Genomic DNA, 27272 nt, shown 5'->3' with positions numbered 1-27272 from the left:
GAATGGCTGCTGGAGTAATAGTTACTGATCATGTTTTACTTTTCCTGTTAACATGTATCAGTGAAACAAACATTGCATTACACAAATCTGTAACTGTTCTCTCGAATTGGCACCTAAAATTTCCCTTTAAAAATCGTTTTCAGTGAAACTGGGAGCATACCGACGGTTTCTGTTGACAGTGGGCGGTGTATGAATAGCTGTATTTGCTTGGGCAAACTCCAGCTACATGTTGCAAAACCAAATTATAAAGATCTGCCGAAACATCTGAAAATACGTCCTTGACAACTCGTAGCAGAAACATCCGATAGTGTCTTTCCTAAGACTCCTCAGGCGCATGTTCTCAAGTGATCAGCAAATATATGAATACCAGGTATCTCTCCTGAGAATCATCAGGCGCGTTTTCTCTGGTGTTGCAGCAGAAAATCATTTTGTTTGCAAAAACAAACAAATTAACGCTTTCAGTCGACACTAGTAATAGCATGAAAAACGTGATAAGCGGAATTTGTTTGAAATGACTCCAGCTACAAATTGCAAATACAAAATTACAAATATCTGCCGAAACCGCGGGTAAAATGCGTCTGATGATTGTTAGGAGGGAAACCCTGTACATATATAGAAGGAAGATTAGTTTGGATTAGGTGAGGAGAAGCGACAAGAATGGCCTTTATGGATGTATACATCGCAGTTTCCTCCTTTATCAATGCAAGGGAAGTATAGAAAACCGAAATAATCATACTGAACGTGAGTGCATTACCTTAAGCACTATGGCACCTTTCACATATTAATTTTTCATGTACTTTACTGTCCTGTTTGTTATATGTATATCTTAAGATTATGAATATCTTTCATCAAGAACAAATTACATAGGAAATTACTATACAGTTACTTGAAATTTTCTTCTATTTCACTTTGTGAACGACCTCCCCATATAATTGCAATTCTATTACAATAATATTCCATCAGTCATTACACTGTGAATACAGTTCACTATTTGGTGCTTGTACTACAAAGCTCTTGACACTTTCTGCAAGAAGCGAATGGTGCATTGAATATTTAGGTGAACATCAGTGTTACTCTCCACATAATTCATTATTGTAAATGTGAAACATCTCCAAAGTAGCAAAGAAATTTTGTAATTTTTCTTTGTATCAAAATGCTACAATTAAGGCTATTTATTTAAGCTGAACCTGACCCTTCAAATTTCAGAACACTTATATTTTATTTTATATCGGAGAGTTAACTCACTCATTGAATGCCTGAATTCACTGCAGAGTACATGTTAAATCTTTGGCCATTATACTCATACATCATAATGGAGGAAATCAGTTTACAATACTTATTCACAATGATCGCACCACAATGAAACTGTCCAATTCACGTTATTTGATATCATTAATAATATTTTCATGTCAGTTGGTTGTGCTAAGAAATTCGTCGATAGAGTTGAAGGAGTTGGTCACCAATAAATCTTATGGCACCTCTTAAACTTTTCTTTGCCAGTAGCTGACTTTTTTATGGGTGCTGCTGAGTTTTTGTCAAAGAGTATTTCTGAATGAGGGATACCTTTCTGGACCAAAGTAAATGACTTTAAATATTTGTGAAGATTATTCTTATTTCTAGCAATATTTCCATGAACTGAGCTACTGGTTTCTACTTGTGATAAATTTCATTGAAGAAAAAATATATTGGAACCAGTAGTTAGTATCCCCAGTTTCTTCAACAATCATCTGAACATATTTTTGAGTTCACACCACAAATAATGCATACTACAATAATCTGTAGTTAGAAAAAGGTCGCTTGGCTGGATGTGTTATGCCCAAAAATTATTCCATATGGCATTAAGAAGTGAAAGTAAGGAAGTATAGTAGCTTTTCATTTTTGTATTATCTATGTCTGACAACATTTCCATTGCAAATAAAGGTTTGTTTTGGAGCATCAGCTGTTCTATCGTATGCTCCTCCGAACTGAATGTATTATCTCATTGTAATCCCAAGGATGAAATGCTGTGAATCACTTCTAACTGCTTGTCATCATATTTTAGACATATACTGGGAGGAAACATCTTACGAGTTCCAAATTGCATATAATGTGTCATTTCGAAGTTTAGGGATAAATAATTCACTAGTACCTGTTTATTAATGTTTATGAAAATTTTTCATTTTTAAAAATCATATTTGATTTGTAATTTATTGCAATATTTGCGTCATCTAAGAAAGTTAGTCAACTGGTAAAAGGAAAAGTGAGGGCCCATAGGTAAAACCTTAGGCACACCGTAAGGAATTAGTTCTCATTTGGGTGATGATTGATAGCTTAAGACAATATTCTTTCCTGTTGAACTTTTCGTTGTCTGTCAGAGACATATGATCTGAATCATTTTACAGTATCTCCTGTTACATGCTAATATTCTAATTTACTGAAAAGACAATTGCGATTTGCACAAGCAAATATCTTTAACAGATCACACAATATACCACTCTTCTGTAAATACTGCCGTTGTTGGTATCCAAGTATGGAAGCATACTATACTGCACATTATGTGAAGCAATTAGGATCACACGTGCAACGCAAGGAACAAATCTCCATTAAGGCCACCCATTTACGTATATTTGATTGTATAGGTGTATGCACGAAGTTCTTTGTCTACGTAAATAGTATGTACATTTCCATGTGTATTTCTGTTTGTGTATCTATATCTTTCCAACAAGAGACTGTGGCGTGATCGTAGTGTAACCGCCATCTGAGATATCGAAGACTTATCCTAAGTGACATGTATTTTTTCACAGACTCGTTATAGCTTGTCACTGCGTTCATGACTATTAGCACTATCTGCGCTTGTTTTAGAATAATCTTTCTCTTCTATATTACACAAAATTTTGGAGGCAAAAAAAGTAAAGTGGATATTTCGTAAATCGTGTAGAAAAGTGATAAAACAAAAACATTATCCTTACGGCGCAAGTGACAGCTTTCTCACCACTTGGAGCGCTAGTGTCACTCCAGCTGTCAAACGAAAACAAACTTAGTAGTAGTGTGTGTCGCGACTGTGTGTAGTAGACTGTGGTGTAACTCGGGTCGGGCATGTAATGCAATACCTTGGTTTCTTGCTTGTGTTAAACTGACGTGGTCTACTGAAATGCAAAATAAACTAAGAACAAATCAACTAAATATTTTACTTATCCTTTGTTGCCTTTCTCTTTTCATTTAGCCGGAACTAAAAAAATGATTAAAAAGTTAGTAGCATATACACTTTCTAGTTTATACTATGAAGTATTACCTTCCTTATAATCGTATTCCATTTCTTTGAGTCAGGAATAAGAGTACGCGTATGATCAATTCATATCACCCGCCACAACCAGTTTCGGTGTTGCCCTATAGATGGCAACAAATGTAGTTCATTCACAAATTGATATCGGTAGTAGAAAATGGCGTGTTTCCTCTGTCCTTGTCAGTTTAATTCAGTATTTAGCAACATATATGATTCGTCTATGAAGCTTTACGAGCAGTGCGTGGGATGAAGTGTCACATCGTTTACTGTGTGAAGAAGCGGTTTCGCTGGGTGACGGGTGGAGTGTCGTTCAGTGGAAAACCGTGGAGAGTTTGGAAGTAATATCGAAGAAGAGCTTCGTAAAGGAAGTTCGTATTAGTGCGAAAATTGTGTGGTGCGTGTGAAGAAACGTCATCATGGCGGCAAATAATAGGAATAGAACAGTACACATAACATCGATCTTCTCAAAACTTCACGGTGCGTTCTCAGATGCAGTGACACCCCCGAAGCTCGCCACCGATAAAAGGACGCTGGACAAAACATGGAAGTTAATGGATAAAGTCGTGAAGCTGTGTCAACATCAAAAAATGAACTTGAAAAACTCTCCACCATTTATTTTAGATATTCTTCCTGACACTTATCAACGCTTAAGGCTAATTTATTCGAAGTATGAAGATAAGATGATGGTTCTTCACAGCAATGAACATTTTAACGTATTTATAGTGAACTTGATGAGGAAATGCAAGCAAGCAATTAAACTTTTTAAGGAAGGCAAAGAGAAGATGTTTGACGAGAATTCTCACTATAGACGTAACCTTACGAAACTTAGTTTGGTTTTTAGTCATATGTTAAGTGAACTCAAAGCAATATTCCCTAATGGAACATTTGCTGGTGACCAATTTAGAATCACAAAAAGCGATGCAGCAGAATTCTGGAAAAATAATTTTGGTAACAGGTACAGCAGTCGTTCTTTATTAAATGTTTTCATTCTGTGTCACCCAGCCAGTTACTTTACTTTCCTTTGAATATCATTTATAATATTGTTAGCCTGTAGTGAGTTTTCCAATTACTTTACAGGTTTTATGTGTTTGTTATCTGTCTGGGGTTTATATCATGCATGCTTAATAGTTGTTCCACATATTGGACTGATTAGTGACATATTTTAAGAACTTGTTGTATAGCTGCTTGTATTGCACAACAGTTTCAATGTAGTGAAGAATTCATGCCACATATGTAAACAAAAGGCATTGGAAGTATGATGGATTGCAAGATCTTACAATTTTATGGTTTCCTCTCTGAAAAAATGAGTGCAGCTGCACACACAAAATTTGCTGCATTTCATCTATGTCCAACTGGTAATCGTACACCCCTACTGGTGAAAAATGCATAGGCCTACTTCTAAATATGCAAAAGTATAACATTTATTCAACAGATGATTCATATGATATTTGTGTCAGATTAAAGCTATTTACTTGGCTGGGACTTATGCTTTTCGTATGTAAGTGCTCTACCAACAGAGCTACCCAAGCATAACTCCCAACCCATCATCACAGCTTTACTTCAGTCAGTATCTCATGTCCTACTTTCCAAACAGGACGCTCTGTGTAACCCACTGACTGGCACTCCGAGTTGAGGTCCCTATGTGGGACACAGTTTAAATCTGCCAGGAAGTTTATCAACATACACACCACTGCAGAATAAAAAGTTCATTATGGAAACAGTCTCGCATGCTGTGGCTGAGCCACCTCTCTGCAATATCCGTTCTTCCAGGAGCACTAACCCCATATGTTAGACAGTAGAACTTCTGTGAAATTTGGGAGGTAGGAGATGGAGTAGTGGCGGAAGTAAATATGTGAGGATGGGCTGTATGTTGTGCTTGGTTAGGTCATCGGGTAGAGCACTTGCTTGTGAAAGGCAAGGGTCGCGGGTTCGAGTCCTGGTCTGACACAGTTTTGTTCTGCCAGGAAATTTTCATATTGGCGCACTCTCTGCTGCAGAGTGAAAAATTAATTCTATAGTTGAAACTTAGTTGCTCATGAAATATCCTAGTTGAATTTTCCATTTAGGCCTAGGTGACAGCCAACTAGTAAAGTGTGACTCATCATAGTTTAGTTCATGGATATTTAAAGAAAATTCATTCCATTCTATGTAGAAGTAATATGCATCCAGTTTCTTGGGCACTGTTCGTTAAGCCACTGCCTTGTCCAGGTTGACATAACTGATGTAAACAGGCAATATATTTGTAGTATTTTTGAGTGAAACACAAATTTAGGTTTAGCATATTACAGTGGGTGGGCAGGCTGGTGAAATTAATCACATGTAATTCTTGTTATAGAATTTTATATGAGTTGCTGGAATGATGGATGATTTATATTGACATGTTTTGAGAGAGCTGACGCCATCACACTTGTAATAAATAAGCCACAATTGATTGCATACGATGAAGAGAAAGTAATTAAAATGAGAATAATGGATTTGTGCTGAAAGCAGGCCATGTACAAGGTCTCAGGTGGCTTATTTGCAGTCACATGATGTGAGCCGTATACAAGAGATATGTCACTTTTGAAGCTGTATAGTCACTAAGCATCAAAACCTAATGTTGGGAAAAAAATTGTCATCCAATACTACATACTGTGTGTTGGAACAAATGTAATCCCATACCTTGGCTAGCAAGTGCTCCGAAAATGCTGCTGAGCTACAATACATAGTTTTGTGTATTTTGGAGTTGGAGTATGGGAGCATGGTGATGGACCAAATGTGCTCCAATGCTTCTAGCATCTCATGGACGGTATTCTACTCTAAATTTGAAATGTGAACGTGAGATTTACATAGTGGCCCACCCATGCATTTTTCATAATTTGTGTATGCACCAAAATACTCATAGGTGGTTTGTTAATTAATACAGATTTTCTGAACTGATGTTTCCGTTTCAGTTTTTATAATGAAAAGTGCATTAAATATGGCATGAATGTTGACATTTGGTTATTCTACAAAGCAGTTTGTTACTGACACCTTCATTTCTTATGCACATTAATTAGTTTTGCCAGCTCAAAAATTGCCAACTTCCAAAATAATCTAGATCTTGGGGGTTGCACTACAGAGTAATATCTGCGATACAACTAAATTTGTGGGGAGGGGGTTGGCAAATACTATTCCTCTCTTGCTGAAAGGCAGGAGAAACCACTTGTGATGGAGTAGAATACATTGTCTGGTGGCTTATTGATGTACCATTAAGAATATAACTGGAGACGTTTTTGAGGCAGCCGTAGATTTACCAACTTTTAACATATTATTTCTAATATGTAATACATTGCCACAGTCATTCATTGATTGTGGAGGTGGTGTTGGCAGACAATAACCTGTAATGTAAAAAATTAAAATCAAATCTAATCAAATGTTGTTCAGTTTTCTCCTGACAAAAAATAGCAAATTTCACTTATCTTTAGTATTTTATGCTGTCCAGTATTTGAAACTTTATGTAAACACTATTTTCTATGTTTATTGCACTTAAACATTCTAATGAAATGGTCTCTCAATTTTGTAATTTACATTTTTTCAGCACTCTTGTACCATGGAAAGTATTCAGACAAGTTTTAAATGAAGTTCACCCCATCAGCTCTGGACTCGAAGCCATGGCTTTAAAGTCAACCATAGACCTAACGTGTAATGACTATATATCAAATTTTGAATTTGATGTTTTTACCAGGTAAATAAAAGATACAACTGACTATTATAAATGTAGAGTTGATGGTAATAATAATGTACTCAGGTGTCCTTTGTTTGTATTTCTTCTATGTATAGTGATCCTAACTTGTTTCTCATGTTGATTGTGCAAACTACACACTGTATACAGCAAGTTTTGATGTGCAGATTTTCATCACTTATACAGTTTCTCAAAATATTAGAACAGTCAAAAGGAACGCAAAAGAAAAAATGGGGAGGGGGCTGTACTGAACTAAGCCATAAGTTAAAATGCATGTAAATTAAAAACAAATCCAACACATTTGAAAGATGTAGTATTCATAAGAAATAAGCAACAATTTCCAACACAAGTCTTTGAAGGTCCGCAGCTTGTGTGGTCTAGTGGCTAGCTTTTTTTGTCTCTGGATCACGAAGTCCCATGTTTGATTCCCAGCCAGGTATGGATTTTCTCTTCCTGGGGACTGGGTATTTGTGTTGGCCTCATCATTTCATCATCATCATTTGTGACAGTGGCTAGATTGGACTACGTAAAAATTGGACTGTGAGAACATTAGGACTTTGTACGGGCACTAATGGCCGCGCATTTGAGTGCCCCACAAACTGAACGTCATCACCATAAGTCTTTGAAGTTGACAGCAACTAATATTTGCCTATTATCTGCAAATAATATTTGAAGAAATTTGGAAATGAAATCATTCTGATGCATAATCTATTTAGGTTTAAATATGTGTTTTACCTTATGAGTGAGCATTGGGTTTTGTTATGTATTAGAGATTTACCACAAACTAATTAGGAAAGTGAGTGAATAATTCAACATTCTACAGTACTGGAAAAGTGCAGAAACGGGACAAATGCTGTTTCTTCATATCTTTTTCATAGCATTTCAACAGCTCCTGACATATGTGGTGGGAATACAAGTGGGGAGATGAATAGCTTGTGAGAGAATGGCAAGCAGGCAACATATTGTAGCCAATTTCTAATCTCGGGAGGCAAATCAGTCTATGATGTGTGAAGTTCCCAAAGCAGGTGATCTGAAACTTAGTGTCAGCAACAGAACAGTAAACCTTTATGGCCATGTAAGTCAATGTCTCCTGTCCGAAATTGAACGACAGCCTCAGAAAGTGCAGTGCTTTTAGTGGGAGGGAGGGGATAAGCCTTCAGCAACCTATAGCATCTACTGCAGAAGCTAAAGTATGATTGCTGTGGTGGCTTTGTAAAACTGACAAGTTGCCAATACACTTCTGGTGGAGGTGAACATTCTGATACTGACTAACATGGTCACTATTCTTAATTGTGGCATAAATAGATACCATTAGTATGACAGACAAGGTACAGTACGTGTTCACTATAGTGTCATTTATAGTCCATTCAATGGAAGAAGAGCTCAGTAGTTGAAATGGGCTCGGTACGACTGTTTAATCATGCAATGTAATTTTGCTGTTATATATGTCAGTGATGCAGTGTTGTACCAACTCTGTAGATGACTATTCTATTCAGTCACAGAGACCCAGATCTACCATCGGACTTTCTGCTTCACAGTTAAAGGCTGGCAGCAGCCAGCTGTCAAAAACTTTTACAGTGTAAGAAGTATAGTTTTTCCTCGATATTAACACTTAAGTATCCTACTGATTTCCACTTTATTTCTTTTGGGTGAAATGGTGATAAAATCCCTGTCTGGTAAGCCAATTTTAGGTTTTTTTTTATATTATCCCTAAATTATGTAGGCCCTAACTCTGACACTATTATGGTTTATCTTCTTTCCTTTTGTTGTTACAACTGTCACAAAAACGTTACAAAATACAGTTAATGGTTTTGCCCAGCCAGTGACCATTGTCAGATTGTTCTGTAAATAAAAAAGTGGAGACAACAAGATCGTCTATAAAATCTGCTGTGTAACTATCTCTGTAGTAAAAAAAAAAAAAAGTATTTAAACACACATGCTGCCTGCAGTGATGTAAGGTATCTGTTGCATTGTTAGTGTAAGTGTCTAAGCAACAGTTGGTCCAAATTGAGGTAATACAGGTGGAGTGTAATCTTTGTCTATTCACATGTGTATACATGTGTGAAAGAAACAGGAACTTGGACAGATTTTATAGTCACATTCAGTAGACTAACGTAAAATGTTATACAGGCAATTTTGAAATTGGAATATTTGTAGAGAAGTGGTGGGGGGAGTGGTTTATAGGCAGGGTGGGGGTGGTCTGTGGATGATGATACACCATATTATAAAGGTAAATTATTAGAGAGGAGTAAGAATTAAGTATAAAAAATAATGTAATAATGGAAGAAAATTAATTAGGTGCATTTATGTTCATTAGTAGAAATGAGCAAGAGTTGCATGCTGGCATTTAGATTGGGTTAGGTTAAGAGCACAATTTCTTCATAACATGCTGGGCTGGAAAGGACAGCACACAGTGATCAAATACTGCAAGTAAATGCCAAATACTAGATAGATATTTGGGAGCTAGCACAATGAGCATCTGGTGAAAAGTGGATTGCAGCAGTTGAAATAGGTGTCAATGGAGAATTTTTTCTATCTGTTTAGCAGTTTATCAGATTCGTTCAGTGTACAAATTTAAATGTCCATTTTCTCTAAATTCTCTGCTTATCTTTACCCTTTCAGTGGAAACAAATTAATTGTTCTTGAGTAGAGCAAATGTCATGTTTCGATTTCGCAAAACATGCATCAAAAACAATTTTATTACTTCAGTAGGAATATTCTCTATGTTGTGTAGTGACTTTCCTACTCACCTGTGGTATAGGTTTTGTATCGCAATAAAGGCATTCTTTAAAAATGTATTTTTAACTTTTATCAGATGTTCTACGTATGTACTTCATGGTGGCAAACTTCTCATTTCTATGGTTCTGGAGTCCATGACCTTTCATGATTTTGTTATTTGTGGAGTAGACTATTTTCCAGTCATGCTCAGTATTATGGGTAATGTGACAGAATGAGTTCTTTCGTTATCTGTGATTGCTCTTGTGGGAGATAAACCAACCTATGGATGCCCAAGGAGAAATATGTATATACTCCAGATGTAAAAGTATGAAACTGGAATTTTCCTTTAGATAGGGCTAGCTGTCAGTGTAGGGCCCATGAGACTGCGACTGCAGTGCCATCTGCTTCATGTAACGGCTGATGACGAACGTCAGCACGCAGTAAGCCAAGTTCCATGCATTGGTATCTGTTTCACACACACAAACATGTCGAGTTTTGTAGGTACGATCTATGATTTGCAGACAGCATTGGTTTTCTGTTATCATATGAAGAAAACTGCTGGAGAGTCACATTGAAAGCTTGTTGAAGCTTTTGGCGGACATGCTCTTGTGAAAGCACAGTGTTTCAAGCGGTTCAAAAAATTCAAAAGTGGTGATCTTGACATGAGAAATGATGAGTGCAGGAAACCACAGAAAAAGTTTGAAGAAAACAAATTGCAGGCCTTATTGGATGAATATGATACTCAAACTGAACAGGAACTCGCAGAACAATTGAATGTGATGCAGAAAACTGTTTTTCAGTTGAAAGATATGGGAAAGGCGCAGAAAGTGGGAAAATGGGTTCCACATGAACTGAATGAAAGCCAACAAGCAGTTCAAAAGACCACTTGTGAGATGCTACTCGTCAGATACTAAAGAAAGTCATGTCTCCATCGATTAGTGAGTGATGATGAAAAATGGATATATTTTGAGAATCCTAAGCGTCATAAATCGTGGTTGAATCTAGGCAACCCATTTTGACATCCACTGCAAGACCAAATTGCTTTGGAAAGAAGACAATGCTGTGTGTTTGGTGGGATCCAAAGAGTGTTATCTATTATCAGGTGCTATAGCTTGGTGAAACCGTTAACACTATTCGCTACGAGCAGCAAATGATCGATTTAAATTGAACATTACCTGGAAAACAGCTGGAATATGGAAGAAGGCAACACAGTCATATTGCTCCATGATAACGTTCCATCATATGCAGCAAAATGGTTCAGGGAAACAATTGAGGCGTTCAGTTGAAAATACTAGGGCATGCGGCTTATTCTCCAGACTTGGCTCCATCCGATTATCATCTATTTACATCACTGGGACACACACTCACTGAACAACACTTCAATTCGTATGAAAATGGCTTGTCGACTGGCGTGCTTCAAAAGAAGAACTGCTTTTTTGGCGTGGCATTCATTGCTAGCAGTTTTTATTGCACATAGTGAAATTAAGAAAATGTATTTGTTCGTGTCTCAGTTTCTGTTCTTAGATAAACTTTAGGATGCAAGTTACTCATTTTCTTAACTTATTCTCCAAACTGTGATTTGTTGCCTATAAAAAAGACTTATGGTATCTCTCAGATTTTCTCAGGTGCTCTACTGAGTTATTGTTTCGATTTTAAGCATAGTGTTTCAGTGAGTGATCCGAGTGTCTTCTGCAGATGTTGCGAGTTTTGCTGTTTTGTGTTGGCATTGCCAGGATTTCACACTGCAAGTACACACAACAGCAAAACTTGCAGCATGTGAAGAAGACATCTGGGTCAGTCATTGATATATTGTGCATAAAATGGAAACAATAACCCAGCAGAACACCCAGATGCACACTACTGATAATGGACTCATTGACATATATATGAACATGTTCTGAAAGTACTTGACTCCGTAACACAATAATAAAACAGCACAACTCTTTTCCCATTGTGGACAAGCAGAAAAAAGTAGAGTTTTCCGCCATGAAATAAACAGGGCAGGCCAAAATTCACTACCTATTGTAGCCTAATTGAATACAAAGCAAAAGATTCCAATTCTGAAGTAATTGGACTCCTTATTGACCTGCAGGTTTACTTAAAACATTCTTTCTTGAGTTGCTTTCCATCTTTGTTGATAAATTTTGTCAGATGACTGGAGATGCTTAAGCATACTTGTTTATGCTGTTGCTTATTAGAATCAATGGCTTCAGAGGCATTGTAAATAGCTTTTTCGAAGTGGTTTTGTAGCATACACTTCAACATAACCCTAATCATCGTAGGTTATTTGTAGTCCCAGAATGGCATACATTGTCAACATTTCCAGATAGTTCTCTCCAGTTACTGTTTCAGCAAGAATACCTTCACAATTTCAATGGGTTGTAACAGGCACTGACTTTTGGTCCACCCTGTGTAGGTAGTGCACCTGATAAAATTGAACAAGTTTTGGAAGAGTAATATAAAAGTTGTCTTTAGAATGGCAAATAACATTGAAACACAAATGCAGCATAAATTATTGGAGAGGGGGGAAATTACAAACACTTAAGATTACAAGAAAATTACGCCACAATTGAGGTAGGAAATATTTTGGCCAAACACGCAGAATGTTATGCATATTAGAGAAGACCCATACTCGACCAATAAAACTGCTTCAGATACGCATTTTGTTAAATGAGAGGCTCATTGAGAAGCTACCTGCTGAAGAAGTAGTGGCTCCGGTCACTGAACTTAACAACAGCTGGTAGAGTAGTGTGCACATATGCCCCTCCATATCCACACCCAGTGAGGGGAAATGGAAGTTTCTGTTTTGAGAAGAAAGGAATGTGATAAACTGGTAACGGACCAGAATAATTCTTCACTGAAGCACACTTGAACAGCTAGAAACAATTTCTCATTTTGATATTCACTGCACCAGCTTCATGACATCCCAATAGTGCCTGGTGTTTAGGTACAATATTAAGCCACTTTGTGCTGTACTTTCCAGTCCTGCCTGCTGTGAGAAAATTGTGTTCTTAACAGCTACACCTTGTGACAGAAATGCAGCACCACATAGGTGCCAGCATGCACCACATATTAATTTTGGTTGAAAATATATGAAACTATTTCCTAAAAAGTTTAAACTAAATGCCGAAGTGGTTCCTTCATCAAGGCCATGGCCAACCACTCACCCTGTTCTCATAAAAGTGTGCTTATAAATTGTTTGTTTGTGTGTGTGTGTGTGTGTGTGTGTGTGTGTGTGTGTGTGTGTGTGTGTGTGAGAGAGACTTGTACATATTTCAGTTCCTATATTTTCACAATTTGAGCTAAGGCTTGCTTGTGAGATTCTCACAGTTTTTCTGAAAGATATAGCTAGTGTGTACCCCAGTTATGGCAGAATAGAATTGCTGCAGTGTGTGTAAACAAAACATGGAATTGTCAATGTGCTAGATCTGTGTGGTGAGTAAGGTAATTTAAATTACTGTCAGGGTCTTTATACATGAACAGCTGGATAGTCCATCTACATCTACATGGATACTCTGCAAATCACATTTAAGTGCCTGGCATAGGGTTCATCGAACCACCTTCACAATTCTCTATTATTCCAATCTCGTACAGCGCGCGGAAATAATGAACACCTATACCTTTCCGTACAAGCTCTAATTGCCCTTATTTTATCGTGGTGATCGTTCCTCCCTATGTAGGTCGGTGCCAACAAAATATTTTTGTATTTGGAGGAGAAAGTTGGTGATTGGAATTTTGTGAGAGGATTCTGTCGCAATGAAAAACGCCTTTCTTTCAACGATTTCCAGCCCAAATCCTGTATCATTTGTGTGACACTCTCTCCCATATTTTGCAATAATACAAAACATGCTGCCTTTCTTTGAGCTTTTTCGATGTACTCTATCAGTCCTATCTGGTAAGGATCCCACACCGCTCAGCAGTATTCTAAAAGAGGATGGACAAGCGTAGTGTAGGCAGTCTCTTTAATAGGTCTGTTACATTTTCTAAGTGCCCTGCCAATAAAACACAGTCTTTGGTTAGCCTTCCCCCACAACATTTTCTATTTGTTCCTTCCAATTTAAGTTGTTCGTAATTGTAATACCTAGGTATTTAGTTGAATTTATGGCTTTTAGATTAGACTGATTTATTGTGTTTAACGAGTTCCTTTTAGCACTCATGTGGATGACCTCACACTTTTCGTTATTCAGGCTCAACTGCATGTTTCGCGCCATTCAGATATTTTTTCTAAATCATTTTGCAGTATGTTTTGATCTTCTGATGACTATTAGTCGATGAACGACAGCGTCATCTGCAAGCAACTGAAGACGGCTGCTCAGATTGTCTCCCAAATCGTTTATATAGATAAGGAACAGGGGGAACATCAGAAATCGCTTCCGTTTTACTCAATGACTTTCTGTCAGTTACTACGAACTGTGACCTCTCTGACAGGAAATCACAAATCCAGTCGCATAACTGAGACGATATTCCATAACCACGCAATTTCAATACGAGCCGCTTGTGTGGTACAGTGTCAAAAGCCTTCCAGAAATCCAGAATTGATCTGAAATCCCTTGTCAGTAGCACTCAACACTTCATGTGAATAAAGAGCTAATTGTGTTTCACAGGAACGATGTTTTCTAAACCCATGTTGACTGTGTGTCAATAGACAGTTTTCTTCGAGGTAATTCATGATGTTCGAACACAATGTTGTTGTTGTGGTCTTCAGTCCTGAGACTGGTTTGATGCAGCTCTCCATGCTACCCTATCCTGTGCAAGCTTCTTCGTCTCCCAGTACTTACTGCAACCTGCAACCTACAGCCTTCTGAATCTGCTTCGGGTATTCATCTCTCGGTCTCCCTCTACGATTTTTACCCTCCATGCTGCCCTCCAATGCTAAATTTGTGATCCCTTGATGCCTCAGAACATGTTCTACTAACGGGTCCCTTCTTTTTGTCAAGTTGTGCCACAAACTCCTCTTCTCCCCAATTCTGTTCAATACTTCACCATTAGTTATGTGATCTACCTATCTTATCTTCAGCATTCTTCTGTAGCACCACATTTCGAAAGCTTCTATGCTCTTCTTGTCCAAACTATTTATTGTCCATGTTTCACTTCCATACATGGCTACACTCCATACAAATACTTTCAGAAACGACTTCCTGACACTTAAATCTATACTCGATGTTAACAAATTTCTCTTCTTCAGAAACCCTTTCCTTGCCATTGCCAGTCTACATTTTATATCCTCTCTTCTTCGACCATCATCATTTATTTTGTTCCCCAAATAGCAAAACTCCTTTACTACTTTAAGTGTCTCATTTCCTAATCTAACTCCCTCAGCATCACCTGACTTAATTCGACTACATTCCATTATCCTCATTTTGCTTTTGTTGATGTTCATCTTATATCCTCCTTTAAAGACACTGTCCATTCCGTTCAACTGCTCTTCCAAGTCCTTTGCTGTCTCTGATAGAATTACAATGTCATCGGCAAACCTCAAAGTTTTTATTTCTTCTCCATGGATTTTAATACCTACTCTGAATTTGAATAACATCGGAGAGATGCAACAACCCTGTCTCACTCCCTTCCCAACCACTGCATCCCTTTCATTCCCCTCGACTCTTATAACTGCCATCTGCTTTCTGTACAAATTGTAAATTGCCTTTCGCTCCCTGTATTTTATCCCTGTATTCCAGTCAACATTGTCAAAAGCTTTCTCTAAGTCTACAAATGCTAGAAACGTAGGTTTGCCTTTCCTTAATCTTTCTTCTAAGATAAGTCGTAAGGTCAGGATTGCCTCACAATATATGTTCTAAAATCCTGGTACATATTGACTTTAACAATATGGGCCTGTAATTTAGTGGATTACTCACACTACCTTTCTTGAGTATTGGTGTGATCTGTGCAAATTTCTAGTCTTTGGGTACGGATCTTTCGTCGAGCGAATGGTTGTATATGATTGTTAAGTATGGAGCTAATGCATCAGTATACTCCAAAAGGAACCCAATTGGTATACAGTCTGGACCAGAAGACTTGCTTTTATTAAGTGATTTAAGTCGCTTCACTACTCCGAGGATATTTACTTCTTCGTTACTCATGTTGGCAGCTGTTCTTGATTCGAATTCTGGAATATTTACTTTTTCTTCTTTTGTGAAGGTATTTCGGAAGACTGTGTTTAGTAACTCTGCTTTGGCAGCACTGTCTTCAGTAGTATCTCCATTGCTATCGCGCAGAGGAGGCATTGATTGTTTCTTGCCGCTAAGATACTTAACATACAACCGGAATCTCTTTGGATTTTCTGCCAGGTTTTGAGACAACGTTTCGTTGTGGAAACTGCTATAGGCATCTCGCGTTGAAGTCCGTGCTAAATTTCGAGCTTCTGTAAAAGATCACCAATCTTGGGTATTTTACGTCTGTTTAAATTTGGCATGTTTGTTTCGTTGTTTTTGCAACAGTGTTCTAACCCGTTTTGTGTACCAAGAAGGATCAGCTCTGTCGCTTGTTAATTTATTTGGTATAAATCTCTAAATTGCTGCTGATACTATTTCTTTGAATTTAAGCCGCATCTGGTCTACACTTGTATGCAGAAGTCTGTTTATGATATGTACGTTATTTGTTATGTTCATCATTTTTCAGTGTTTTTGTCAACACTGTAAACAAAATTGATATCTGGCACCATGACAGCCATGAACAAATAATCTGGGAAATTATCTGTTTTTGAGGTCTAATACAGTTCATAGTGTGCTTTGGCATAAAACCACTAACAAACCATGTCTTGTTGAGTTGTAAAACCTTTTTCCCATCAAACGTGGGCTTCCATACGAGCAATTTGTATTACAGTAAACCACCATTGCGTGTCTGTTTAAGGCACATTTGATTATTTCAGGTGCAGTTTCTTCTGTTGTTTGAACCTAGTCTTGATCACCACTTAATGACTCTATAACTACTTGTAGAAAATGTTTTTAAACTTGAATGAGGAACACAGTTTTAATCTGCCAGGAAGTTTCAGTTTTTAAACTTTTATTTCTCTTGAAACTTTTGAGTTTGATTTCAGTAACTAATTTTATTTTTTTCTGCCCAAGTAGTGGTAGTGTTTGTGTTCCTTGGATCATTGTGAAGGCTACTACAGGCACCTGCTTAATATTTCAGATAATCATAATGTGTCATTTTCTCTCTCATTATCATGGATACTATACTGATCTTGGTTGCACAGAATATCATAAAAAAAGGTTAATCAGGCAGGTCTGTAAGCATATTTCCAGCAGTTGCACAAATCTTATCATGCTTACAGCTTTTGTAGTGGCACATTTTTAGAAAGGTAGTGACATTAAAGCACAAGTGCAAACAATAGCTGTATCTCATTTGACTATTGAAGATAAACTCTAGATGACGTGTTGTCATTAGTATTCCCAAGGGACAGGAAGTTTAATGGTCAGTAGCAAAAGTTGTTTGGCTTCTCCTACAATTCATTCAAGGTGCATCAACTATGATCTGTTGTACTGAAATTCCAAGCTTTGGATTCACCACAGTTGCACTTAAGATGTGTAGCAGATTGCTTGATCAACTTTAAAATATAGTAACATCTGTGAGCACATTACAAATAAACACAGTTCTGTGCAAATAGTGACATAAGTTGAAATCAAAGTATTTCATAAATTTTCTTTGTGTGAGAGATTGTGCCATAGTATGAAAACTATCAACATTTCAACTACCGTTGCAAGCAGTCTTCTTCAGTGTAATTACTTTTGCTTCCAGAGGGAACAGAGGTGTTGTCATGAGGCAACCTGCACTATATCTGGAATATTTCTCAGCTTGTTATTGCACAGAAATGAGAGATTTCTCGGTAGTAACATATTTGTTTTCGTCTATTGATTACTCTCTGCACTTGAGGTCCTTAAATGGTGTAGAGGTATATTCACCAAGGTGGTGGTCACTGTTGCACATTTATTAAATGGGTGTTCATTGTCAAGAGTGTTAATGCATGAAGAATGAGAAGCGAACGTGACCTGAGGATTATTTTTCCTTATAATGGAAGGATTTGGTGTAAGAAAGGGCTAACCCTTGAGAGCAGAGTTTTGAATTATTGGGTGTTATATGTTTGGTTAAGCCGTAAATCACAGTGACCTTATTTGTGACTTTTTCTGTGAATTGTTCCACTGTGTTTTGGTTATCTAATCTGTCATATGAGTAAAAGTACTGTGTATTGTTAAGCCCTACAAAATTGTTTACTTACAACATTGTCCCTACTATCGTGGGTTGTCACTGTATTCACCAAAAAGTATCTCGAAAAGTTATGAGAGCAAATACATATTTTGTACAATCTTACGTCAGTGACTATTGTTGATTAGGGAAGCTAAATGTAAAAAAGAAAGAAAACTACTGTAATAATATTCACAAAGTGACACTGCTATGTTTTCTATAGGGACTGAATTACTATGCCAAGGGCCGATTACACCAGTGTCGATTAAAAAGCTGGATAACTGAGGGTCCCGTGATCACGGTTAAAGCTTAATCACAGTTGAATTGTTTGTACTGCACCAATGTTAAATGCTGGATAGCAGAACACATTCAGCCAACCAGGAATTTGGCCGCAGTTAACTCCATGTGATACAAAGGAAAGCACCCATTATACATGCAAAAATAATCATACTCACTGTCTGTGATACGTTAGTACACTTTTCAGTTTATTGTCATGTGGGTACTGATACTGTCCCATGAAGAACAAGAAAAGGAGGCATAATTTCTTAAATTTTGAAACTGATATCGTTTTAGAGCTTATCAACTGTAATGCGAAACTTTTAGAAAAATGGGCGGATGTAGTGGTAAGAAGATTCAGGACTTGTCAATGTCTGGGACAGAAAACAATGCTGTAAGTGATGTAGCGTACATACTGTTGTTGTGGTCTTCAGTTCTGAGACTGGTTTGATGCAGCTCTCCATGCCACTCTATCCTGTGCAAGCTGCTTCCACCTCCCAGTACTTACTGCAACCTACATTCTTCTGAATCTGCTTAGTGTATTCATCTCTTGGCCTCCCTCTACGATTTTTACCCTCCACGCTGCCCTCCAATGCTAAATTTGTGATCCCCTGATGCCTCAGAACATGTGCTACCAACCGGTCCCTTCTTCTTGTCAACTTGTGCCACAAACTCCTCCTCTCCCCAATTCTATTCAATACCTCCTCATTAGTTATGTGATCTATCCATCTAATCTTCAGCATTCTTCTGTAGCACCACATTTCGAAAGCTTCTATTCTCTTCTTGTCCAAGCTATTTATTGTCCATGTTTCACTTCCATACATGGCTACACTCCATACAAATAATTTCAGAAATGACTTCCTGACACTTGAATCTATACTCGGTGTTAACAAATTTCTATTCTTCAGAAACACTTTCCTTGCCATTGCCAGTCTACATTTTATATCCTCTCTTCTTCGACCATCATCATTTATTTTGTTCCCCAAATAGCAAAACTCCTTTACTACTTTAAGTGTCTCATTTCCTAATCTAATTCCCTCAGCATCACCTGACTTAATTCGACTACATTCCATTATCCTCATTTTGCTTTTGTTGATGTTCATCTTATATCCTCCTTTAAAGACACTGTCCATTCCGATCAACTGCTCTTCCAAGTCCTTTGCTGTCTCTGACAGAATTACAATGTCATTGGCGAACCTCAAAGTTTTTATTTCTTCTCCATGGATTTTAATACTTACTCCGAATTTTTCTTTTGTTTCCTTTACTGCTTGCTCAATATACAGATTGAATAACATCGGGGAGAGGCTACAACCCTGTCTCACTCCCTTCCCAACCACTGCTTCCTTTTCTATATCCATAATCCTGATGTTGCATTGACTACCATTACTTTGAAGTAACGTAGTTCATCACATAATTTCTAGATCGAGATTTGTTTCGTAATTTCATTCGAATGGAAGAGGAGATTTCTTTGAAGCTGCTCATCACCATTAAATAAGATATTTACCATCAATATACAAACGTGAGGCAGTTGATAAAACCTTGAGATAGGTATATAATATTTTACATGAAGTTTCGTAATAACAAAAATTTCTAGTGTGTAACTTGTTTACATTCTGACATATACTGACAGTCGTGTTAAGATTTCTGGTCACTGGAATAATGTTACAGCCTTTGCACCGAGAATTACAGTGAATATATCATTTGTAATGACTAACACTTTTTATTGCATGTAATACGTCTATTAAATTAAGAAGAAAGTCCCAGAATCTTTTAGAAAACATAATATGGGGGAAAAAGTTGAAAATAGGCGGACGTGAACATATTAGCTATTTCACCCCTTTATAGGTGCAATTTTGAAAAATCCTTTCTTAAACAAAACCTACCGTATTCGATCAAAACCTCCTCCAGATGTCAAGTCTCTATCCTTAGTGTTTTAGTGTGGATGATGATGATGATGACGATGATGAGACATTGTGAGTGTGCACGCGCTCACACACACACACACACACACACACACACACACACACACACACACACACACCGCTTTACGAAAACCATAAAAAAGTAACCTTTAAATGGTTAAAGCCTCCAGGCCCAATGCTCCCCATAGACAGGATTTTTAGTATATTCCTCATGGCCCTCCCTTCTACCATTGTACAAAAATTTGTGACTAAATGAATTAATTTTCCTTCTTTGACTGGACTAAGTACTCTTATCATAGAAAACAAATGGACCAAAATCTCTTACTTGTGGTACAGAATTTGACCATGTCTGTAATTATATTTTGCTGAAAGTCACAGAGTGGTACAAACTCTGCGGTAACCACAACTGCAAAACAGAGGAAAGATATGTTTTTGTAATTTCAGTGAACACGGCCGTGCACAGAACGAACATACATTTCTGGTGTGCTCACATTATTAATACAAAAAAACTGAAAACAGGCACTCAGTATAACAAGCTCACTGTTGTTAACACTCCCGATCTTATTTTATTGCGATTGTGTTTGAAATAATTGACAGAGCTTTTCTATCCTGTATGCATTTGTGTCTAGTTGAGGGTTTTGTAAACAGATCTGCCAACTGTCCATCATAAAAAAACATAGCAGACTTGACTCAATGTCCTCAACATGTTCTGGTACATAGCAATATTTAATGTCTATGTGTTCAGTATCTTTGTGCAAGCGAATAGCACTTTGATTAAGGACACAAAGTCTAGGTTTGAAGCAATCAGTTATCGCTCAGAATTTTGCTTCACGTGGATGTCAAGTTTTTAAAAACCAGCAGATGCTTGCAGAATTTATCAGCCTCTCAGCTTCATCTTTTCATTTTCTTTCACTTGTTCACTAGTATCATCCTTTCCAGATTCCTCTTGAATATCTTTGCAGCGAAGTCCCCCAGGTGAAATTGAGCATATCTCTTGTTCCACAGTTAAGCCATGGGTTTCTTCTTCATTGAGAGAGATATTTGCAGGAGATTATAGTTTCCTTTGAATCAGGATTGCAGAGACGATAATAATTGGTACTATACCCATGATTGTCAACCATAATCAAAGAAATTTATTTACTATCCGATTTTGGCGTAAATTGACCAGGAATGTGTACATATGTGCTGATCTAAACTCCCTCGTGTTAAAGGCGGAGGTTTTACAAACCATTTTTCATATGTAATAACATTTTTTGCTTTACATGGTCAATGATTTAAGATGTATGCAGCACAATTTACTGCCTTGCCCATAATTCTCGCGATAAGCCTGTATTCAATAACATAGTATGCATACTCAGCAATGGACATGGTTCCTCGCTCAATGTGGCCACTCTGCTGTGGAGTGTACAAACTTGTCTTCTTATGATTTTTTCCTTTTTGCTTGAAATAATCTTCAAATTGCCTATTTATGAATTCAGTCCCATTTTCATTTCTTAGAACTCTGATTTTGTTTCCTGTTTGTCGTTCAGTCCATCTCTGAAATGGGAAAAACACTGGAAAAGTATCATGTTCACATTTAAGAAAATACACAATCTGTATGAAGTGCAATCGTCCTTGAAAACTGTGAACAAATGTGCACCTCCAAGAGATGGTTTTCTCATCCACATACTTAAATTTGAAGTTAAAACTCTAAATTTGAATGACACAATTTTCTATTCATCCTGTCTTACTGACATGTTTCACAATAAAGATCTTCATTTTTAAACCAGGAATTAAATTCAAATCAGCCGCATTCTTCAGACCTTTGAAATGGATGTGTCCAAGTCTCCTATACCAGATCATTGGGGAATCCAAGGAAGCAGTATTTGCTTTTAGTTCGTCTGTACGTTTAACCATCATTTGAGAACACTGATTGTCCATCTTAATTCCTGCTGCAACTAGACTTGAATTTGCGAACTTCCATTCACTAGTTGTCGAAAATAACTTTCATTCCTCGCGCGCGCGCGCCACACACACACACACACACACACATATACAGACACAAGCTTTTGTCTTTAAATATGTCTGCTTGTGTCTGTATATGTGTGGATGGATATGTGTGTGTGTGCGAGTGTATACCCGTCCTTTTTTCCCCCTAAGGTAAGTCTTTCCACTCCCGGGATTGGAATGACTCCTTACCCTCTCCCTTAAAACCCACATCCTTTCGTCTTTCCCTCTCCTTCCCTCTTTCCTGATGAGGCAACAGTTTGTTGCGAAAGCTTGAATTTTGTGTGTATGTTTGTGTTTGTTTGTGTGTCTATCGACGTGCCAGCACTTTCGTTTGGTAAGTCACATCATCTGTGTGGTAATAAGTAAATACATTAACCATTTTTTCTTTAGAATCAGTACCACTCAAGTGATGTAGTGATGCCCATGCGCTACTGAAAATATCTTTTAACTGTGGCAAAAAATTAATGCAAGAGCATGTGACATTTAAGAATTTACAATAATCTGGAGGTGGGGGAACAACAATTATCTTTGATAGATATCTTTATAATTGAACTTTGGTTCACTTTCTGTTGTTTTATACATTTCTTATTTAATTTGTGAACATAGTAGTGTAGACGACAACATTTATGAACTTCCACCAAAACGGATGAAACATAGTTAATGGAAGAAAGCAATAGTTGAAAGAATTTTAATCTTAAATTCACTGCTATTTGCCATAGTAATTGCACATCAAGAAATATTTGAAGTATCAAGTGGAATGATATGAGAATGATAACCTGTTTGTGTAGGGAGGAAGTAGAGAAGTGTCAGTTCAGAGCTATTTTTACATTTTCGTCTATGCAGGCTTAAATACTGGCCCAAGGATGTAGTTTCATAGCTGTTGTAATAAATGTACTCAAGTGTATTTTCTTTTTTAAACAGGTTATTTCAGCCTTGGAACACACTGCTTAGGAACTGGCAAATCCTGGCAGTAACACATCCTGGCTATGTGGCATTTCTGACATATGATGAAGTGAAGGCTCGGTTACAAAAATATATCAATAAGCCTGGAAGGTAATTATATGAAGTATTTTTGTATTATGAATTCATGAGGAATTTGAGAACCCTACTGGAAAAGTAATGCTTTGGATACAGTAGTCTTCAATGTCTGTCTTTGCAAACTCTACAGAAGTGATGCAGTATCTCCCTCTCCCTCTAACTCTCCCTCTCCCTCTAACTCTCCCTCTCCCTCTAACTCTCCCTCTCCCCCTCCCTCCCTCCCCCTTTTTTTTTTGTTTGAGAAATTTACCCAGAAGTGTCTCAGCTTCTTAATCCTTGACACCTGTTATTATAATGCTCATACTGTTACTGGTTGATATTACTTTAAATGGGTTATTGGTAGGTGAATTCCATATTTTAAATCTGAATTTCTTGTACACATTGCCAATGAACAGCAATTACTAAATTAGGTCTGGATGAAAGTCTACAAACTTCCTTTGATCACAAATACAACATTGTACATTACACTAAGAGAAAAATGAATTGTTCAATTTCGACAAAACTAGTATTTGTAATTTATTTGACATATAAATTTAAAAGGTTGCGAAATATCTATCTTACAAATAGTTACATCTTATACAGTGTGTCCATGAAGTCTCTCCGCAGCAGTGAGCTCTGCCGGTCTTGTCTTGCAGGGCACGTAAGGTTGGCAGCCCATTCATATCGCTGTGGAAGGTAGGGGCTGGGATTCACTGGTAGTGGCTCCAATTACGTTGGAAGATGGAATTGAACATTATTACAATTAAAAGAACGAAAGTAATTAATCATAGTATTTAAAATAAAATACACTGTACTTTCCAATATCACAGTATGTGTGGGAAATGCATAGTTGGCATAGTTCAACATGTTTACAGTTATTTACAGACACATTTACCAATGTTTCACATGTAATCGAATCCAGGTATCAATTATTGCTGTCTTCAGTTCATCTGTTGTCTTTGGGTTATTTTGATACACAAATGTCTTAGCCACACTCCCAAAAGAAATAGTGAGTGTGGGTGCCAGAGATCTTTTGTAATTACTCTGCCTCCAAAGATTTAATCTAAAAGTTGTAAGGACTGATGTGTTGTATGAGCAGTAGCGTTGTTTTGTTGGAGAAGTGAATGAGTGCTTTCACTTTCATTCATCAGGGCAATAAATGCATGAACTATATAGGAACAATAGACATCGAAAGTGATGGTAGTTTCAAAGATTGACCCTATAATTCACACTTGCGTTATTGCAACCCACATTTCGACTTTCCCTGCTTGGAATGACGTTGCACTTGAGCATGTTGATTTTCTGATGTCCAAATTCATGAATTTTCAGAATGAATGTAGCCAGATAGGTGAAACCAAGCCACATCAGTGAAAAAGGTTCAATGTAAAACACCAACTCCATGTCACTGAAACCATTCACAATACGTTGTTCATTCCACATGATCCATACAATGTAACTGTTGCACAGCAGTAAGTTTATACGGATCACATCCCCATTTTTTGGTTGCAGCCGTATGTGGTGTCGTATGAGAGACTTTACCCTCTTGCGATAATCTGCTCACTGGTTCTGATGGACTTCACAACATGATGTAAAAAATATTGTGAAGCTTCTATTCTCTTAAAATTGTGAACATACCAGTTTGTGAAAATTGTGGGCATACCAGTTCATGGTGCATTGTGAACTGAACCTGTTGTCTGGAATTTATGAATTCTGTCATGTACCTGTGAGCTGGGACTTTAATTCATCATACTTCAGCCAATTTCCATTAAATATTTATAAATTGAATACTCAAACCTTTCTCATGAATCAGTCTGTCTATTACTGACAGCAGTATTAAAATTCCTACAGTTGTTCCAGAGATTAACCTGAACAGACAAAACTGCAACTGAAAATGAGACAGATGGAAGAAAGTAACTAAACTGTTTATTATTTCAAAAGTAATTACTTTAACTGTTAATTCATTTATCCCTCTGTGAGACAAGGCAGTAAATGCCGCCATGGAAAAATATTTGTGATTGTCTTCGGGACTAAGATTGTACTCGTGAGTGCAGCTCTTCATCCAAAACAAATTGATAGCCACAAATGTTGTTAATCAGGGCTCAAAAATGATGAAAATTGCACGAGTATTATTCAGGGCACAAAAACGATGAAAATTGCACGAGGAGAGATTGGAACTGTGTGGGGGATGTGTATGTCCTGCCCAGTGAAACTTTTGCAGTGTAATCAAAACAAACTACAGAAGTTTTGCTGGGAAGTTCTTACACATCCCCCATACACTCCTGATCTCTACTCAGTAGATTACCTTATTTTTGGAGCCCTGAAAATGACATTCATGACCGTCAATTTGCTGTGGGTGAAGAGGTGCACACATGGGGTACAATCTTGCCTCTGTAGGCAACTGCAAACATATTTTCATGAGTGCAGTGATTGTCTTGTTTCACATTGGGATAAATGTATTAACGGTTATAATGATTACTTTTGAAATAATAAACAGTTTACTTACTGTTTTAGGGTTCTGTACCTCAACCGGTAAAAATGGAACCATTATGTGGGCACTTTATTGTCTGTCTGTCTGTCTGTTTGACCATAAAAAGCCAGTTTTCTCAGGATTGATTGGATCTATCAAGTTGAAATTTGTCACACACCAAGGTCATCGTGGGAAGTTGCCTTACCATAGGCTGTCTGATCATGACTCTCGGCCAGACCCAAATTCCCATGTCATCAGCCATGTGTCTACAACCTGCTCTCATACATTCATTTTGTATATTCCCATACATGGGAGACATTTTAAGTTCTGTTCCTTCGGCAAACAAAAAGTAATATCAATTTAGATTTTAAACTTCTCAGCATTGTGGCACTGAGATATCGACAAAACAAGATGGGACACCAGTAATGTTCTTGCGTCCTCAAGACTTGGCTCATTCATTTTATTTGCCCGAAAGACAGGATGCTTGTTGGGTACCAGAAACTCATTTTATTTCCAGGTGATCTGTTCCATCAGTATTATTGGCTGATGGTATCATTTCCAGAAAATGAACTGCAGAGTGGTTCAAAAATTTTGGAAAATATAAATCATAATGTTGAGAAGATAAATGCAAAATTGATATTACTTTTTGCTTTCCACATGTGAAAGATGCTCTTACAGATTTGAGAATCGGAGATAAGGTACTTAGCAATTGCCTTCATAAGCAGACAAGGCTTTGGAATCCAAACCAAGAAACCAAATGTGAGGCTTGGGAACCTATATGAAGAACACGTACGAACCCAGTATAGTGAGATACTATACTTAAGCGCCAAAGAAACTGGTATAGGCTTATGTATTGAAATACAGAACAGCAGAATACGGCACTGCGGTCGGCAATGCTTGTATAAGACATGTGTCTACCGCAGTTGTTAGGTTGGTTACTGCTGCTACGCTGGCAGGTTATCAACATTGAAGTGAATTTGAATGTGTTGTTATAGTTGGCGCATGAGCGATGGGCCACAGCATCTCTGAGGTAGTGAAGAATTGGGGATATTCTCGTACGACAATTTCAAGAGTGTACCGTGGTTGGCGCATGAGCGATGGGCCACAGCATCTCTGAGGTAGTGAAGAATTGGGGATATTCTCGTACGACAATTTCAAGAGTGTACCGTGGTTGGCGCATGAGCGATGGGCCACAGCATCTCTGAGGTAGTGAAGAATTGGGGATATTCTCGTACGACAATTTCAAGAGTGTACCGTGAATATCAGGAATCCGGTAAAACATCAAATCTTCGATGACGCTGCGGCCGGAAAAAGATCTCGCAAGAATGGGACCAACGACGACTGAAGAGAATCGTTCAATGTGACAGAAGTGCAACCCTTCCACAAATTGCTGCAGATTTCAGTGTTGGGCCATCAAGTGTCAGCATGTGATCCATTCAATGAAACATCGTTGAAATGGGCTATCGGAGCCGAAGGCCCACTTGTGTACCCTTGATGACTGCACGACACTAAACTTTACACCTCATCTGGGCCCATCATCACAGACATTGGACTGTTGATGACCAGAAACATGTTGCCTAGTCCGACAAGTCTCATTTGAAATTGTGTTGAGTGGATGGACATGTGTGGGTATGGAGACAACATGAATCCATGGACCCTGCATGTCAGCAGGGGACTGTTCAAGCTGGTGGGGGCTCTGTAATGTTGTGGGGCTTGTGCAGTTGGTGTGATATGGGACCC

The 27272-nt window shown here is 37.7% G+C and overlaps 1 protein-coding gene across 4 annotated transcripts in view; it reads left to right on the top strand.

The window, feature by feature from the left end:
• Positions 1-3414: 3414 nt before the first annotated feature.
• The window catches only part of LOC124593637 (E3 ubiquitin-protein ligase CBL-B-B), a 173412-nt gene continuing 149554 nt past the window's right edge, over positions 3415-27272 (top strand). For all 4 annotated transcript variants that reach the window (XM_047131952.1, XM_047131954.1, XM_047131953.1 and 1 more), the window contains exons 1-3: positions 3415-4217; positions 6822-6968; positions 22970-23101. In XM_047131952.1, coding sequence (XP_046987908.1) covers positions 3679-4217; positions 6822-6968; positions 22970-23101 — 818 coding nt within the window. In that variant the 5' untranslated portion in view covers positions 3415-3678. The remainder of the gene's footprint in view (positions 4218-6821; positions 6969-22969; positions 23102-27272) is intronic.

This window comes from Schistocerca americana, chromosome 2, assembly GCF_021461395.2.
Source record: "Schistocerca americana isolate TAMUIC-IGC-003095 chromosome 2, iqSchAmer2.1, whole genome shotgun sequence".
Taxonomy (NCBI): domain Eukaryota; kingdom Metazoa; phylum Arthropoda; class Insecta; order Orthoptera; family Acrididae; genus Schistocerca; species Schistocerca americana.
Note: the sequence above shows the minus strand (reverse complement) of the source record. Positions and strands in the feature narration are given on the sequence as shown.